Source organism: Corythoichthys intestinalis, chromosome 3 (genome assembly GCF_030265065.1).
Source record: "Corythoichthys intestinalis isolate RoL2023-P3 chromosome 3, ASM3026506v1, whole genome shotgun sequence".
NCBI classification, from domain to species: Eukaryota; Metazoa; Chordata; class Actinopteri; order Syngnathiformes; family Syngnathidae; genus Corythoichthys; species Corythoichthys intestinalis.
The window spans coordinates 61,339,803-61,359,601 of record NC_080397.1 but is presented as its reverse complement, the minus strand read 5'-3'; the positions used below and the strand labels follow the sequence as shown (position 1 = coordinate 61,359,601).

The window sequence follows — 19,799 nt, the reverse complement described above, 5'->3', positions numbered from 1 at the left end:
TAGCCTATTGATTAATTAGGTTCATATTCGTGAGAAATGTAGCCCTGACCCCAGCTCACCCACTCTGTTTGTCCCGTCCTCAGCAAAAAGTGTACACGCAGGTTATGCTGTTATATCGTCCCTGCCAATGTTGAGACCAAACCTACAGTGGTGTGAAAAAGTATCTGAACCTTTTAGAATTTCTCATATTTCTGCATAAAATCACCATCAAATGTGATTTGATCTTTTTCAAAATCACACAGATGTAAAAACAGTGTCTGGTTTAACTAAAACCACTCAAACAATGGCGTACTGCATGCAGGCTATTTTTAGACCGTGACGTCGCATCGTAAAGCGGAAGTAAAGCCGAAGTGGGACATTATAGACCCGCCCTCGCATAGACCCAACGTAATTAGTGCTACTTTTCTTCTTCTTTCAAAAACGAACATGCCGATCACGCATTGCTTTTTTTGGAACTTGTAGAAACGAATCTAGACATTACGAAACATGAAGGATGTTTTTCTTCATACGTTTCCGGAAACCAAAAACTCGGGAGGAAAAAATGTGAAGACCGAATCAACTTGCGCGGACATTAACACCAACTCGGTCAATCCATTCACATTTCATATGTAGTAAACATTATGTTGGGTTAGCATGGTCTTTCAGAGGACAAAGAGGTAAGCCATTTTTATATTTTTAACTTATTTTTGTAGCGTACCGTTGTGCCATACTGCTTCTGTCTGACAATGAAAAGAATTACAATGGTATCTGACTGCCACTGTTACCGTTTCTGTTATATATGTATAAAAAAACAACTTTAGTAAGGGGGAAGTGTAAATAAATTATAGGATTAAGATGTGTTATCAATGAAAAAATTAAGTGTTCGTTGGCTGTCACTGAGTAGCATTTGCGATTGCTACACAGAGTTAACGAAATTACCCCCAAGAACAGTAAGAGACGTAGGACAACCAGAGGATATATAAGAAAGACAGGGCTGATGGTAAAGGATAGCTTGTTGAAACAGGAGAATGTAATTGTCAGTCGCGTCGATAAAAAAGCTAAAGCTATGCTTAGGTCGGCTCGTTTTTTTCGTCTTTTTCAGCCTTCGACACTAAAGCCATCTCTTTAACTGAACATTTTTCTGTTCTTCCACATCTTTGCCAGTCAATTTGGCACCAGGCACATCATTTCCGGAGAGAATTGGTAGGTTTAGCTCTGTAAACATCTCCTTCGTACACGATTTCCATTCATTTCCTATTAGGGACAAACGGTGTCTTGTCCCTACTGAGCAACAGTAGCTGATGTCATGAATATTAATGAGCGGAAGTGACGTATTGCTTGCGGTACGCCATTATAGGTTTTCATATTTCAGTGTGGATAGCGTGCAAACAATGACAGAAGGGTGAAAAAAAATAGTGAACCCTCTGCCTAAGGAGACTTAAAGAGCAATTGAAACCATTTCTTACCAAACATTTTAAGTCAGGTGTGTGCCCAATCACTGATGAGTGGTTGAAAGCTTTCCTGCCCACTATAAAACACACACCTGGTAAGAATTGTCTTGTCTGATGTGCATCATGAATCGCTCAAAAGAGCTGTCTGAAGACCTACGATCAAGGATTGTTGATTTGTTTAAAGCTGGGAAAGGATACAAAACCATCTGTAAAAGTGTGGATGTTCATTATCAGAGAAGTAGTCTATAAATTGAGAGTTTGGCACTGTTGCTTCTCTCCCAGCCAAAGGTTCAGCGCAGAATACTCAGAGAAGTAAAAAAAAAAAAAAACCTAGAGTGTCTGCCAAAGACTTACAGAAATCACTGGCACAGTATCTCTCTGTACACATCAACTATACAGTATGTAAAACTATGGCCAAGAATGGTGTTCATGGGGGGACCCCACAGAGGAAGCGACTGCTGTCTAGACAAACATTGTTGCTCGTTTAATGTTCGCAAAAAGGCACTGGGACACTCCACAGAAGTTTTGGCAAAATATTTTGTGGACTGATGAAACCAAAGTTGAATTGTTTGGGAGTAACACACAATGTCATGTGTGGAGGAAAAATGGAACAGCTCACCAACATCAACACTTCATCCCCACGGTGAAGCATGTTTGAGGGAGCATCATGATTTGGGGCTGTTTGCTGCCTCAGGGCCTGGACAACAAACCTGAAGCCATCTGTCAGACAGTTGAAGCTAAAAAGAGGATGGATGCTGCAATGAGACAGTGATCCAAAACACAGAAGTAAATCAACTTCAGAATGGTTTCAGAAGAACAAAATACACGTTCCGGAGTGGCCAAGTCAAAGTCCCAGACTTGAACCCCATTGAGATGCTGTAGCATGACCTAAAGAGAGTGAGTCATGCCAGATATCCTAGGAATCTGACTGAACTCCAGCAGTTTAATGGAGAAGAATGGGCCAAGATTAGTCCTGATCGATGTGCCAGACTGATCTGCAGCTACGGGAAGCGTCTGGTTGAAGTTATTGGTGCCAAAGGGGGGGGCTGCAAAATGTTAAATGTGATGGTTCACTTACTTATTTTTCCCCTTCTGTCATTGTTTGCATACTATCCTCATTAAAATATGAAAACCTATAAATGTTTGGGTGGTTTTAATTAAAGCTGACACTTTTTTTTCATCTGTGTGATTTTGACAAAGATCAGATCACATTTGATGGTGATTTTATGCAGAAATGTGAGGAATTCCAAAAGGTACGGATACTTTTTCATATCCCTGTACGCCCTTGCTTTACAATATTCCAAACTACCGTAATTTCTGGACCATAAGGCGCACCTGACTATAAGCCGCCAGCCACCAAATTTGACATGAAAACGGCATTTGTTCATAGGTAAGCCGCACTGGACTATAAGCTGCAGTTGTCCTCATTGTATTATGGGATATTTACACCAAAAGATATTAACTGGTAACATTTCATTTGATAATGGTATCATAAGACTGTCATGAGACCAAATGAACCACCATTAAGCTTTGAACCAATTGGCTGCAAAGCCTTATTGTTTCTAAAAGCTTCATTTGGCCATCACTGCTCTCTTGGGGGAGACAGTCAACTTCTGCTGCCACCTGCCGTCAACACTGTTGTCATCCAACATTCCTCTTAGCATGCATTGCGGCGCTACAGATGTAAATAACAATCATGTTCTGTGCTAATTATTTCTTCAGTTACTGTTCCAGTTGTTTCATTGATTGCTAGTTATGGTATTTGGTAACGTTTTCTTGGATAGTGGTGCCATAATACTGTCATAAGACAATCATAATTATTACATGACACTGTCATAAGCATTAATGAATGCTTATATTAGATGTCGGTTAGTGTTATCCAGCAAATTATCTCACTTTTGAATGGTTGTAAAAGATCTGAGCTGGACATAAATGGAGTTAGTGACACAATATGACACATATTGACATCTGTCATAAGCATTCAGTAATGCCCATGATAGTGTCATGTCATAATTATGATGTTCTTATGACAGTCTTATGATGCCGCTGTCAAATAAAATGTTACCTATTAACCCAAATAAATCAACAAATAAGCCGCACTGGACTATAAGCCGCAGGATTCAAAATAAGGGAAAAAAGTAGCGGCTAATAGTCCGAAAATTAGGGTAATTGTACCCATTTTGTTTCCTTTTAAAGTCGTATTTTATTGAAAAAACGTTGCCACAGCACATCGCAATCCGACTGTCACATGCAGATAATTTGACCGCATTGTGCTCATTGCAGAGGTCTTGACTAAACAACTGCCTGCAGTTATGCAACGTTGACTTCTAAGTTAAATCCCGCCGTTGTGCAGAGTGCATGCTAGGCGTCAGCACATTCTACACATTTTCCACACTCAAGTGTCTTTTGTGATTGAATGAGGCAGAAGTAATTTGGGACAACAGTGGGAAGATATCCTGTCTTTTGAACCCATACTTGTACAGTTAAATGTTCGTTGACTCAAAATGGAAACATTTCCTTTTACACAACAGCAATGACACATGGACACATGAAATAATGAGTAGTGGTTCCTTTTTCATTCTCTTAATGCGTTCGTTTTTATCTTTAGTAATCCATTCCTCTGCCTCTCTAAGGGAAACAAAGGTGGAGTCAGTGCCCGCATGTCCGTGTTCGGTCACACAATCTGCTTCCTTAACTGCCATCTACCGGCTCACATGGAAAACTCGGATCAGCGTATGGAGGACTTTGAGAGCATCCTCCAACAACAGCAGTTCGAAGGGCCGGCAGCCTCTGGTGTCCTTGACCATGAGTACGTCATAAGTACATGGAAACACCTACATTCAGTGGCCTCCATAATTATTGGCACCCCTGGTTAAGATGTGTTTTTTAGCTTTTAATTTTTTTTTTTTTTTTTTAATTCAAATAATATGGGAACTTAATGGAAAAAAAGAGGAAAATCCAACCTTCAATAGAAGTGCATTTATTCAGTGGGGAAAAAATCCCACATAAAGAAATAATTATTTGCCATCCAATAATGTGTGTCACAATTATTAGCACCCCTGGTGTTAATACTTTGTACAACCAACTTTTGCCAACAAAACAAGGTCTGGGGACTGAGACGGCCATGGGAGGAGCTTGATTTTGTGTCTGGTGAACCATTTCTGTGTAGATTTGACCATATGTTTAGGGTCTATGTCTTGCTGAAAGACCCAGTGACGACCCATCTTCAGCTTTCGGGCAGAGGGCAACAGATTTTGATTTAAAATGTCCTGGTATTTCAAAGCATTCATGATGCCATGCACCCTAACAAGGTTCCCAGGGCCTTTGGAAGCGAAATAGCCCCACAGCATCACTGTCCCACCCCCATACTTCACAGTGGGTATGAGGTGCTTTTCAGCATGCGCATCTTTCGTGGCACGCCAGACCCACTTAGAGTGTTTGTTGCCAAAAAGCTCAATCTTGGTCTCATCTGACCAAAGCACACGGTCCCAGTTGAAGCCCCAATACCGCTTGGCGAACTCCAGACGTTTGCGTTTATGATTGTGAGTAAGGAAAGGTTTTCTCCGTGCATGCCTCCCAAACAGCTTGTTGGCGTGTAGACAGCACCTCATACCCACTGTGAATTATGGGGGTGGGTCAGTGATGCTGTGGGGCTGATTCGCTTCCAAAGGCCCTGGGAACCTTGTTAGGGTGCATGGCATCATGAATGCTTTGAAATACCAGGACATTTTAAATTACAATTTGTTGCCCTCTGCCCGAAAGCTGAAGATGGGTCGTCACTGGGTCTTTCAGCAAAACAATGACCCTAAACATATGGCCAAATCTACACAGAAATGGTTCACCAGACACAAAATCAAGCTCCTCCCATGGCCATCTCAGTCCCCAGACCTTGTTTTGTTGGCAAAAGGTGTTAGGTTTTGTGTTGGTTTCCTCCTAGTGTGTCTCCCTGTGATTGCCTATTAATTTCACCTGTTGTGCCTTCTCCCAGTTTATCTCTGAACTTGCATCCTCATCCTTGCTCACCTGTTCCTCGTTGTGTCATTACCCCTTGTCTGTGTGTGTGTATATAAGCTCCCAGTTTCTTTTCACTCCTTGTTGCGTCATTGTCTATGTCAATGTCAGCGTCTATGTCCGTGTCAAAGCCAAGATCCTGTCCAAGCCCTCATGTATCCGTCCCTCCGATTTAAGTAAGTTTTGTTTGAATCTTGCCCTTTTTGATCCCCAGTGGTTTTGGTTGTACTTTGTGTTTTTGTTAGATATCATTAAAACGTTTTTGGAGTTCATCGCCATCTGCCCTGCCGCTTTTTGTTCCCTGCAATTGGGTCCACACAACCTGCCTGCCTGCATCGTCCCTGACAAAAGGGGGTTGTACAAAGTATTACACCAGGGTTGCTAAGAATTGTGACACACATGATTTGATGTCAAATAACTATTTCTTTATGTGGGATTTTTTTCCCCACTGAATAAATGCACTTGTATTGAAGGTTGGATTTTTCTCTTTTTTTTTTCCATTAAGGTCCCATATTATTTGAATTAAAAAAAAATATTAGAAGCTAAAAAACACATCTTAACCAGGGGTGCCAATAATTATTGAGGGCACTGTATTACTATTGACAATTGGAAAACACATCTGTTTGACCATATGGACTTAGCATATCAATGTTTTTTAAAGCGGAACTTCAGAATTTTTTGACATTACGCTGAATCTTCGAGTTAGCGGGAGTTTAATTAGTCGGTTGAGTTGATTTCAACAAATTCCGTGCAGTTTGTTAGTTATTTATTAGTTACAGAGCTCCGGAGGGGCTAAGCTAGTGCGAGTCAAGGATGCGGTCTTAACATGCCAATGAAAAACAACATATGCAATAAGGGTGTAACGGTACATGTACAGTGGGGCAAATAAGTATTTAGTCAACCACTAATTGTGCAAGTTCTCCCACTTGAATATATTAAAAAGGCCTGTAATTGTCAACATGGGTAAACCTCAACCATGAAAGACAGAATGTGGGGAAAAAAACAAACTCACATTGATTTTTAAAGAATTTATTTGCAAATCATGGTGGAAAATAAGTATTTGGTCTATACCAAAAGTTCATCTCAATACTTTGTTATGTACCCTTTGTTGGCAATAATGGAGGCCAAACGTTTTCTGTAACTCTTCACAAGCTTTTCACACACTGTTGCTGGTATTTTGGCCCATTCCGCCATGCAGATCTCCTCTAGAGCAGTGCTGTTTTGGGGCTGTCGTTGGGTAACACGGACTTTCAACTCCCTCCTCACCCCATGGCGTCAAAATGATAACAAGAACGGGGAGCAAAAATCCCAGAATCACACAGGGGAACCTAGTGAATGACCTACAGAGAGCTGGGACCACAGTAACAAAGGTTACTATCAGTAACACAATGCGCCGCCAGGGACTCAAATCCTGCACTGCCAGATGTGTCCCCCTGCTGAAGAAAGTACATGTCCAGGCCCGTCTGCGGTTCGTTAGAGACCATTTGGATGATCCAGAAGAGGACTGGGAGAATGTGTTATGGTCAGATGAAACCAAAAAAGAAGTTTTTGGTAGAAACACAGGTTCTTTGGTTTGGAGGAAAAAGAATACTGAATTGCACCATACCCACTGTGAAGCATGGGGGTGGAAACATCATGCTTTGGGGCTGTTTTTTCAGCAAAGGGACCAGGATGACTGATCTGTATAAAGGAAAGAATGAATGGGGCCATGTATTGAGAGATTTTGAGTGAAACTCTCCTTCCATCAGCAAGGGCATTAAAGATGAGACGTGGCTGGGTCTTTCAGCATGACAATGATCCCAAACACACAGCCAGGGCAACAAAGGAGTGGCTTCGTAAGAAGCATGTCAAGGTCCTGGAGTGGCCTAGCCAGTCACCAGATCTCAACCCCATAGAAAATCTGTGGAGGGAGTTGAAAGTACGTGTTGCCCAATGACGGCCCCAAAACATCACTGCTCTAGAGGAGATCTGCATGGAGGAATGGGCCAAAATACCAGCAACAGTCTGTGAAAAGCTTGTGAAGAGTTACAGAAAACGTTTGGCTTCCGTTATTGCCAACAAAGGGTACATAACAAAGTATTGAGATGAACTTTTGGTATTGACCAAATACTTATTTTCCACCATGTTTAGCAAATAAATTATTTAAAAATCAAACAATGTGATTTTGTTTTTTTTTTTCCATATTTTGTCTCTCATGGTTGAGGTTTAACCATGTTGACAATTACAGACCTCTATAATATTTTCAAGTGGGAGAACTTGCACAATTAGTGGTTGACTAAATACTTATTTGCCCCACTGTATTTGTACTGAACCTTTTCGGTACGTGGTGTTCGGTTCGGAACTGAGGCGTACCGAACGAGTTTCTGACGTAATATAACCCTTACTTTTCGAGGCTGTGAGTCGATCGGGTTACAGTTTCTTTGTGTAGATTATATTTACTCAGTCTTCTCTACTATAATGAGGACCAACACGGTTGGACAGTATAACCCAGAATCGTCAACGGCGCGACAACGTGACCGCTGCGAGAACGCAGTGAAACGTGGGCGTTAAAGTCAATCAGCCAATGCACACCAGTCGCAGTGCGGCCGCGTGTTAGACGCGTCCCAGAAGCGGCTCAACACGACGCACGCGAAAAGAACGGCAGAGTTTATTATTTGACGCGAGACGCGACCCTCCTGCGTCAATACTACTACCGGTAGCTAGGATGGGGCAGACCGGAAGTCACTCGTGTAAAAATACGGAGGATCCGGTCGATTTTCAAACTAATATGCAATCGTAACCCACTTTTTGAGTCCATCAGATCTCTTGAGTGGTAGATCGGGGCACAGTTGACATGTCTATGTTGATTTACTGCTGTCTTCTCTGCCATGATAATAACCAACACGGCCCCGTGTTCAATACAAAACCCTCCTACCACAACAAAACAAGTAGGAACCAATATTCACATAGGAACTAAAATAAATTGAAATGAGCTAAAACACCTGTAATTAAATAATAAGAATAATACACAGATCCTGCTTATACGATTAAATTTATTAATTTCTGTGTGGCGCTTTACTTGAGAAAATCCACCAATAAAGCTTTTGAAAACCGTTCATAGGGGAAAAAAATGATTCATTGAGGCATTTTATTTGTAAAATACATGTTAAAATCTTTGTCATTGGGATTGCTTTTCTCTTAAGCACAGGACTTCCTTTTTCTTCTTTCTTTCAGAAAGAAAGCTGACCAATACGCGGGGTCTGAAAGGCAAATTGTTATTGGATTATCCTTAAATAGCCACTACTTTTTGAGCAGAGTTCTAGCTTTGTATAGGCTCATGTTCCTATTGTTGAAAGGTGTGTAATAAACAATTAGTACATTTAGATTTGCATTGTTTTCTTACTGTACCGAAAATGAACCGAACCGTGACCTCAAAACCGAGGTACGTACCGAACCGAGATTTTTGTGTACCATTACCCCCCCAATATGCACGCATGAGAATCTCCGATGACCCATGCAATCAATAGTGTTGGCTATGTTTTCAGGACAAAGGTATTCTCATATGTTGTTTTTTATATTGGTATGCTAAGCAGGCATCATTGACTCGCACTAGCTCAGCTACTCTGGAGCCCTGAAACTAACACACTGCACGGAATTTGTTGAAATCAACTCCACCGACTAATTAACCCTAACCCCGCTACCTCGAAAATTAAGCCTAACGTCAAAAAATCCAAACTTCCCCTTTAAGGTAAAGAGAGTGGAGTATAAAAAATGAAAAGGAATAGTTTTCATAATCAGCAGAACAAAAGTGTCTTTTTCAATTGAATTACAGTGTGGTGTTCTGGCTGGGCGACCTCAATTTCCGCATCGATGACTTGGAAATGCAAGTGGTAAAAACGGCCATCGATAATAACAAGTTCTCCATGTTGTGGGAGAATGATCAGGTAAGAAAAAGTTTGGATGTGCATGTTTAATGTGCTAATTGAGTGAAAATGACAATGTAGGAGGAGTTTTTTTTTTAACTACAGTGCCCTCCATAATTATTGGATTTATAATAATTATGTGTTTTTAAGCTTCAAATATATATATATTTTTTCTAAATAATATGGGACCTTAAAGAGCATACGACAGGAGAAAAAAAAAGTCTTAAATAGCATTATTATGTGAATTAGAATCATATTTTGAGACGATTCGACTATATACAACAATTTAGCAAAGCACAGATGACGAGAAATTAGTCTTTTAATCTGCCGGTTAGCCACGTCTACCATTATAGGGCTCTAGCGTCCCCAACAGGTGGATGACGTCAGCAGGAGACTGGGCTCATCGGTTTTCCTATACAGCCCATTGAGGGAGAATTATTCAGAACGAGGAAAACGCGACGAAGAGAGCCGCAAAATGTCATTGTTTCAGTCTCTCTACTCCAATATTTTTACAGGATATTCTTTTTATCCAAGTATTTTCCCCAATTGCTAAATAAATGGCATGGTCATGACAAATAACAGTCTTGGGCTAAATGGAATATGAAATAATAAAAATGCACTTATTCAGGACGACATGGCAAAATTACTCCATAATGGTCAAAACTGTCGACTTCACCTTTACTGTCGCACCTCCCGAACGATATTTTATGACACCTAAATCAGACATATGTCATTTCCCTTCCCCGGCTTCGGAGAATGTAAACAAGCCAAAAGGCGTGACAGCTAGCCGACATGCGAACCCGAACCGAGTGATGTTTCAAAGTCTTCGAAGTGGAAAATCACACATAACTAGCCTGGATTATTTGACATGACGACTGGGTTGTCGATTGTCTTCGCGGATCGGCAAACCGCCCGGCGGAGAGCAATTTACAGTTCGTTCCCCGGAGGAGGGCGGCTGCAGTTGTTGTGCAGCTAACGTGCAGCTAATGTGCACGAGGAGAGCTTTTTACATGCCTATCAATGATCAAACGCAAGTAGTCCTTTATTTAAAGAAAGTTTGTAGTGCTTACCTTGTCATCGCTGCATTAGTCCCACAGTAGTAGAGCTTGGCCAATATCCACGGTGAATGGGAACCTTTTGAAACTCCAAAAAGGCGCACACGCCTCTCTCTCATAAAGCAAGATTTTTCTGCAGCCGTTTGGCTGGCGTGATGCGAAAAAAAAATGTATTAATCCGCAAAATCAGCTGAATCCTCAGTCCTCATACACAACAGTACGGCTGTTTAGTGAAGAGGACGCCTTCACCCGAACACGTCACAGCGCCCTCCTCCTCAATGCAAGACCGCAGCCGGAAGTCACTCATTTTCATGGCGCGGGATTCAAAAAACTAAATAAATATAGCGATCGCTTCCACACACATCCAAGCGGTCCATATCATTCAGGAGCATAAAATACCGCGTGTATTATGAAATTAACATGCTTTTTCGTGTCACATGCACTTTAATGGGGAAAAAACGAAAAAATCCAACCTTTAATACAAGTGCATTTATTCAGTGGGGAAAAAATCCCACATAAATAATTATTTGACTTCAAATCATGTGTGTCACAATTATTATCACTCCTGGTGTTAATACTTTGTACAGCCCCATTTATCCAACAAAACAGCACATAATCTTCTCCTATCGTGTTTCACAAGATGGGAAAAGACAGAAAGAGGGATCGTCAGCCATTCCTCTTTGCAGAATCTCTCTAAATCATCCAGAGACCTGGGTCCTCTCCTCTGTACTCTCCTCTTTAGCTCACCCCACAGGTTTTCAATGGGGTTGAGGTCTGGGGACTGAGATGGCCATGGGAGGAGCTTGATTGACTATCTGGTGAACCATTTCTGTGTAGATTTGGCCATATGTTTAGGGTCATGGTCTTGCTGAAAGACCCAGTGACGATCCATCTTCAGCTTTCGGGCAACGGATGTTGATTTAAAATGTCCTGGTATTTCAAAGCATTCATGATGCCATGCACCCTAACAAGGTTCCCAGGGCCTTTGGAAGCGAAACAGCCCCACAGCATCACTGACCCACCCCCAACCTTCACAGTGGGTATGAGGTGCCTTTCAGCATGTGCATCTTTTGTGGCACGCCAGACCCACTTAGAGTCAAAAATACACACGGTCCCAGGCTTCAACTGGGACCGTGTGCTTTGGTCAAATGAGACCAAGATTGAGCTCTTTGGCAACAAACACTCTAAGTGGGTCTGGCGTGCCACGAAAGATGCGCATGCTGAAAAGCACCTCATACCCACTGTGAAGTATGGGGGTGGGTCAGTGATGCTGTGGGGCTGTTTCGCTTGCAAAGGCCCTGGGAACCTTGTTAGGGTGCATGGCATCATGAATGCTTTGAAATACCAGGACATTTGAAATCAAAATCTGTTGCCCTCTGCCCGAAAGCTGAAGATGGGTCGTCACTGGGTCTTTTAGCAAGACAATGACCCTTAACATATGGCCAATCTACACAGAAATGGTTCACCAGACACAAAATCAAGCTCCTCCCATGGCCATCTCAGTCCCCAGACCTTGTTTTGTTGGCAAAAGGGGGTTGTACAAAGTATTAACACCAGGGGTACTAATAATTGTGACACACATTATTTGATGTCAAATACTTTTTTCTTTATGTGGGATTTTTTTCCTCAAAGAATGAATGCACTTGTATTGAGGGTTGGATTTTTCTCTTTTTTTCCATTAAGGTCCCATATTATTTGAAGTAAAAAAAATAAATATTAGAAGCTAAAAAACACATCTTTTTCTGGGGTGCCAATAATTATGGAAGGCACTGTATAGACCCTACCCACGTGACGTCACATCTCCTTCCTCCTGACTGGTGCCGCCCAATTGTCCGTCAACACATCATGTTTCCCTGTTACGGCTACGTACATTCCTCCTATTTACGACGTGTTTTTCTGCTCGTTAACATTAATAATGAAAATGGTGAAGGCGTGTGTGGCGGTCGGTTGCAATAACAGAGAAGATAGACGGAGAAGACGGAGAGACTTGAAGTTCTACCGGATTCCGAGAGACCCGGAGAGAAGAGAGCGAGATGGGCTGCTGCAATTCGACGAGAAAACTGGGCTCCAAACGATTACCACAGATTATGTAGTAGTCATTTTATATCTGGTAAGATGCATTTAATATATATTTAGAGGGTTTTGGGCTGACAACCACAATTAAGATCATTGCTAGGCTAATCGCCGACAACATACACATATGTATGTAGTGAGAGTGCTATCGCTAAACCATATAAACATTAAAAGCCCTAACTCCATTGACAAACGACATGAAATACATTAGACTTGACAGTGGATGTTAGCAATAACAAAAGATTTTGAATTGAAAATTTCGTAACTCACCTTTCCAAGCACAAGATAGATTCCTGCCGAATTTTCGTGGACGAGGACCTGTTTCACCCAACCGGCAACGAAGTATTTATAAGCCTCCAAGCTCTTAAAGTTTTTCAAACTTTCGTGAGAATAGGCTGATTTTGTGTGGACAAGACAGTTGTACAGTTCAGGGTAGCTAGCAGATGTCAGGCAAATACGGCGGAGACAGCGGGTGGAAAAACATCGATTTAGGCATCAAATATGGATCTGGCGAATGGATAAACTGAAGCTTCTCCACATAACGCCTTTTATGCAACGCATCAAGTGAGTTTACGGCATCCGAAAGCACCGGGTCTTCCATGAAATGCATTATAAATTGCTCGATCAATTGAGACCATTGATAATACAGACACAAAATGACGGACAAGTGGGCGGAACCATACAGCGAGCACGTGATTTTGTGACGTCGGTGGGTAGGGTCTATACCTAGTGTTGTCTTTGTTGGTGTTAGTTTGTTCTGAGCCACAAGGGGGAGTAAGAGAAACACCAAGAAAATCCCTCATTTTGGTATTTATTATTGCGATTTCAGTTAAACATGGCCAAGGACAGTGAAACGGTGTTGATGGGATTCCAAGAAGGACCCCTCAAGTTCCCACCCACTTACAAGTTTGACGTTGGGACAAATGTATATGACACGAGGTTGGTGATGCCAATGAAGCAGATGTAGTGTCAAGGCATATTTCACTGAAGGGCATTTTCTGCCACTCTATTAACAATTTGATGGAGTAAATGATCACGTTGCTCTGAAATACAGCCATTTATCATTGGAGCTGTTCCTTTTCTTTCCTTTCTGTCCACCTTACAGTGGAAAAAAACGTAAACCGGCCTGGACCGACCGGATCCTCTGGCGCCTGAGAGCCACGGGCCCCGCTGCCAACACCAGCAAGCGTGGTTCCGTTTCAGGGTTGACCAGCGGCACCAAAGTAACGCAGCACTGCTACAGAAGTCACATGGAATACGTCGTCAGTGACCACAAACCAGTCTCTTCCATCTTTACCCTGCAGGTGAGAGCACCGGGGTTGACGCTAATACGCTAAATCAATACTTTTACATGTACAGTGGTACCTCGACGTATGATCGCGTGGATGTATGATCCTTTCGACATCCGACGTATACATAATTTGACTCATTATTTGTCTCGACATATGATGACCAGAGGTGGATAGTGTTGAATTGGACTTTTTTTTGCCAGATTGCCGGAATCGCGCCAGCCGAACTGCCGGCACCATGATAGCGCAATACCAACAACCCGGCCAAAAGGCCAAACTGCGGGTTCACCTTAGTTTTAACTAAAGATGTCCCGATCACGTCATTTTCAAAGTATCGGAATCGGCAAAAAAATATCGGACATGCCTTTTTTAATATATATATATATATATATATATAATTTTTTTTATTTTTTTTTTATTAAATCGTTTTCTAATTGTATTTAACTTTACAGACAAAATGTCTTACACTCATCCAGAGTCTTTAGTTTTGGCTTTAAGTAGGGCTGTCAAATTTATCGCGTCAACGGCCGTAATAACATTAAAATATTTAATGCAATTAACACATGCGCTGCACTACCCACTCACGCATTGTCGCGTTCACTCTATAATGGCACCGTGTTACGTATACATAGAGCTAAAAGGTAACGTAAAATGAGTAGAGAGAATTTTGACAGCCTTTGAAGCCTTTATTAATTGGCTAAAGCCTTACAATCCCTCTCTCAACGATTCAAAATATCATGGGTTGCAATGTGGGGGAAAAGGTAGTAATTGATCTTTTTCATAACACCCATTTATTTCCCAACACTGAGAAGATATATCAATTGGTACCATTACGCACAGTCATGGTTGCACTTCCCATCATGCATTTGGGCAGAAGTTAAATGGCTGCAGTATCATTTACTGAAAGCTCATAAAAATCCACTAGATGGCAATATTTAGTCACAATATACAAAGTCACATTATCCTTGAAGAATTACAAGTCTTTCTATCCGTGGATCCCTCTCACAGAAAGAATGTTAATAATGTAAATGCCATCTTGAGGATTTATTGTCATAATAAACAAATACAGTACTTATGTACTGTATGTTGAATGTATATATTCGTCCGAGTTTTATTCATTTTTTTCTTAAGGCATTGCCAAAATGTATATGATCGGGAAAAATTATCGGGAATGATTGGACTTGAATCGGGAGCAAAAAAAACACAATCGGATCGGGAAATATCGGGATCGGCAGATACTCAAACTAAAACGATCGGATCGGGAGCAAAAAAACATGATCGGAACGAGCCTAGTTTTAACCCCTTTTTCTGACTCCATTTTAAAAGCTGGAAGAAGGCTTTCGAACACAATTTGACAATTTATTCCAATTCGACAGCAATCAGACAGCAAGGCAAAAAAAGCACACAGACCCAGACAAAGAGGAAGGCTGAATCCAGGGTCACCATATCACAGGTCAACAAAAGATTCCCAAGAAAACCAGCGCTAGCTAAAGAATTCAGTCTTTTGAAGGTTTTTTGTGAGGCGGGCTGTGAGACGGAAGAAGGGTGTGTTTGCACGTTGTTGTCTGTTGCAGATTGGGCAGTTTCTCCAGAAATTGCCTTTTTGTAGTTTAATAACTTAACAGTTGTGATTGAACATTTTCTCACCAGTTCCCCTACAAAGTGGATGTTCCCCTGGTCACAGTCTTGGTGGAGGATGAGTGGAATAGTATTGCTGATGCCGTAGTCAAGTTCAAACTGGCACCCAACTATTCTCGCAGCTCCTGGGACTGGATCGGACTGTATAAGGTAGAAAATCTAGCGGTCGCAGACAGAGACAAATGCTTTGTTAGCCATTGTTGACTTTACGTGTGCTGCTTTAGGTGGGTTTCAAGCACCACAAAGACTATGTGGGATACGTGTGGGCCAAACAGGAGGAAGCAGATTATCACAGACAAGAACATCAGGTAAAGTGGATCTGTGCTGTGCTCCTTTCCTCTTACGCTCAATGAATATCTGACAAATTGTTTTCCAGGTAACCTTTACAGAAGAGGAACTGCCCAAAGGCTCGGGAGATTTTCTCTTGGGTTACTATAGCAACAACATGAGCACCATTGTGGGTGTCACAGAGCCATTTCAGGTAATCATTAACAATTTATGTACATTAACTCTTTCGTGCACGGATTATGATTTTTTTTAACCCTTGCAGGACACTCTTTTAACTCACTGGCTGCCATTGACAGTGCTAGATGTCCTAATCATTTCGTCAAGTACCGTCAATGGCACTGAAACATGAGTATTCATAGTTTTACTGTAATTTTCGGACTATAAGGCGCCCCTGACTGGAAGCCACCACCCACCAAATTTGACATGAAAACAGCATTTGTTCATAGATAAACCGCCCTGGAATATAAGCCTTAGATGTCCTCACTGTATCATGGGATATTTACACCAAGAGATATTAATTGGTAACACTTTATTTGACAGCAGCATCATAAGACTGTCATAAGACCAAATGAATCACCATGAAGCTTTGAACCAATTGGCTGCAAAGCTTCAAGAAGCTTCATTTGGCCATCACTGCTCCCTTGGGGGTGGCAGTCAACCTCTGCTACCACCTGTTGTCAACACTGTTGTCGTCCAACATGCCTCCTAACATGCATTGCAGCTTTGTGAATTGCATCAAAATTCATGTTTTTTTGCTAATTATTTCTTCAGTTACTGTTCTAGTTGTTTCATTAATTGCTAGTTATGGTATTTGGTAACATTGTATTTGACAGTGGTGCCATAAGACTGTAATAAGACGATCATAATTATGACATGAAACTGCCATTAGCATTAATGAATGCTTATGACAGGTGTCATTTTGTGTCATCCGGTAAATTATCTCACTTTTGATTGGATGTAAAAGATCCAAGCTGGACATAAATGGAGTTAGTCACGCCGATATTCATTTACAGTAAAAGTAAAAAAAATTCAGCTGGGCCAAGAACGAAAATTGGTATTTGCAATCTGGAAAAATGGATTTTGCCATGTGGCGTTTTTTTTTTTTTTTTTTTTTGCCATGTGGCAAAATGGATTTTGCCATGTGGCATTTATTTTTGGCATTTTTTTTTTGCCATGTGGCAAAATGAATTTTGCCACACGGCAAAAAAAAAATGCCACATGGCAAAATCCTTTTTGCCAAATGGCAAAAAAAAAAATCCATATGGCAGAAATAATTTTGACACATGGCAAAAAAAATGCTACATGGCCAAATCCATTTTGCCACACGGCAAAATCCATTTTGCCACATGGCAAAAAAAATTTCACATGGCAAAATTAATTTTGCCACATAGCAAAAAAATACCAATAGCAAAAACATGCTACATGGCAAAAAAATGCTAAATGGCAAAATCCATTTTGCAAAAAAAATGCCACATGGCAAAATTCTTTTCGCCACATGGCAAAAAAAAAACCAACAAAAAAAAAAACGGCAAAATCAATTTTGCCACATGGCAAAAAAAAATGCCGCATGGCAAAATCAATTTTGCCTCATGGTAAAAAAATGTTACATGGCAAAATCTATTTTGCAAAAAAAAATGCCACCTGGCAAAATTCATTTTGCCACATGGCAAAAAAATGCTACACGGCAAAATCCATTTTGCCACATGGCAAAAAATGCCACATGGCAAAATTTTGCCACATGGCAAAATCAATTTTGCCACAAGGCAAAAAAAATGCTACATGGCAAAATCCATTTTGCCACGTGGCAAAAAAATGCCACATGGCAAAATCCTTTTTGCCACATGGCAAAAAAAAATCCACATTGCAAAATTATTTTTGCCACATAGCAAAAAAAAATGCAACATGGCAAAATCCATTTTGCCTCATGGCAAAAAAATGCCACGGGGGAAAATAAATGAACTCTATTATGTAAGCTGCACACAGACTACTTTTCATTGTGTCAAAATGTCATTTTGTCAGTGTTGTCCCATGAAAAGATATACTTAAATATCTGCAGAAATGTGAGGGGCGTACTCACTTTTGTGATACACTGTAGGTGATTTGAAGGTGTCCCTTGTTCCTGACAGAGTTCAATTATTATAGAGGAATTACTACTTTTTCGTATGATATAAAGTGTTTTAATATTGGTTGTGCTCTGTTCATTTCCCTTTCTTTTTTCTAAAATTGCCTACTTCTCTCTATTTTTGCATCCGCAGATCCAGCTTCCCACATCAGGCAATGACAGCAGTTCTTCAGACAGCTCCGACTTAAGCTCGGAGGAAGACAACACTGTCGTCCTCACAAAGTCGAGGTCCCGCAGTTCCAGTCCTCACAGGTCCAAGCACCACCGCCATCGCTCCGGAAGTCCCCCAGACGCCGAAACGAAGGAGCTCACTGCCACCGACGGTGCTTCATCCGTGACAGCATGTGAAAGCGAGTCCATAAAATGTCCAGCAGAGGGCAGCCAACGGCCTGTTTCTGAGGAGAGCGAAAAACAGAGAGAGGAGACCGGGGTGTGATGTCTGGTGGCTCAAAAGCAAAAAGGGTGCGTCTTTATTTTGAACATTAACACACTGGAAGTGTATTCATGAAATTGTGCAGTTTGGGATGTCATCCCTTTCAAGAAGAAATATTAAGTCTCAAGGTTTGCTTTGCCTTGAGTTGTGTTTTTTTAGGTCATTCCTAAATGTTTGTTCATCTTTTTTGCATCCTTTGATATGGACAATACGAAAGGCATACATGTATTTTTTGTTAATATTTTGAGGGCATTTTCTCACCTAGCAGAAATCAGTCACTTACTCGCCCTGTTTTTTGGGCAGTGAACATGCTGAAGATGTGATCTTTAAAGCTTTGGATGGAACACAGCATGCACACTGTAGCATGGTATTAGGAGAAAAGTACAAGTATTAAAGGTGAAGTTCAGAATTTTTGACATTAAGCTTAATCTTCGAGTTAGCGTGGGTTTATGTAGTCGTTGGAGTTGATTTCAACAAATTCTGTACCGTTTGTCAGTTGTTAGTTTCAGGCCTCTTGGTCTTAGTCTTTGATTAGTTATTATTTGTCTTCATTCGTTTTTTGTTGACGAAAACTCATCTAGTTTTAGTGGACGTTTACTCAAAATGTTTTTGTTTGTTAAATTAAATTTGAAAAAAAAACCTCCAAAAATACGTAAATACAGTGCCCTCCATAATTATTGGCACCCCTGAAAAAGATGTGTTTTTTAGCTTCTAATATTTTTTTTTAATTCAAATAATATGGGACCTTAATGGAAAAAAAGAGAAAAATCCAACCTTCAATACAAGTGCATTCATTCAGTGGGGAAAAAATCCCACATAAAGAAAAAAATATTTGACATCAAATAATGTGTGTCACAATTATTAGCACCCCTGGTGTTAATACTTTGTACGACCCCCTTTTGCCAACAAAACAAGGTCTGAGGACTGAGATGCCCATGGGAGGAGCTTGATTTTGTGCCTGGTGAACCATTTCTGTGTAGATTTGGCCATAAGCTTAGGGTCATTGTCTTGCTGAAAGACCCAGTGACGACCCATCTTCAGCTTTCGGGCAGAGGGCAACAGATTTTCATTTAAAATGTCCTGGTATTTCAAAGCATTCATGATGTCATGCACCCTAACGAGGTTCCCAGGGCCTTTGGAAGCGAAACAGCCCCACGGCATCACTGACACACCCCCATACTTCACAGTGGGTATGAGGTGCTTTTCAGCATGCGCATCTTTCGTGGCACTGGGGCCGTGTGCTTTGGTCAGATGAGACAGAGATTGAGCTTTTTGGCAAGAAACACTCTTAAGTGGGTCTGGCGTGACACGAAAGATGCGCATGCTGAAAAGCACCTCATACCAACTGTGAAGTATGGGGGTGGGTCAGAGATGCTGTGGGGCTGTTTCGCTTCCAAATGGTAAATGGTGTTATGCTTATATAGCGCTTTTCCACCTTTCAAAGGCCCTGGGAACCTTGTTAGGGTGCATGGCATCATGAATGCTTTGAAATACCAGGACATTATAAATCAAGATCTGTTGCCCTCTGCCCGAAAGCTGAAGATGGGTCGTCACTGGG

At 41.2% G+C, this 19,799-nt stretch overlaps 1 protein-coding gene across 1 annotated transcript in view; it reads left to right on the top strand.

Moving 5' to 3' along the window:
* Window positions 1-19,080, top strand: part of inpp5jb (inositol polyphosphate-5-phosphatase Jb) — a 72,888-nt gene extending 53,808 nt beyond the window's left edge. Inside the window, exons 6-13 of the mRNA XM_057831490.1 lie at window positions 4,064-4,239; window positions 9,253-9,364; window positions 13,301-13,410; window positions 13,577-13,775; window positions 15,411-15,548; window positions 15,623-15,706; window positions 15,775-15,879; window positions 17,942-19,080. Coding sequence (XP_057687473.1) covers window positions 4,064-4,239; window positions 9,253-9,364; window positions 13,301-13,410; window positions 13,577-13,775; window positions 15,411-15,548; window positions 15,623-15,706; window positions 15,775-15,879; window positions 17,942-18,244 — 1,227 coding nt within the window. The 3' untranslated portion in view covers window positions 18,245-19,080. The remainder of the gene's footprint in view (window positions 1-4,063; window positions 4,240-9,252; window positions 9,365-13,300; window positions 13,411-13,576; window positions 13,776-15,410; window positions 15,549-15,622; window positions 15,707-15,774; window positions 15,880-17,941) is intronic.
* Window positions 19,081-19,799: the final 719 nt, after the last annotated feature.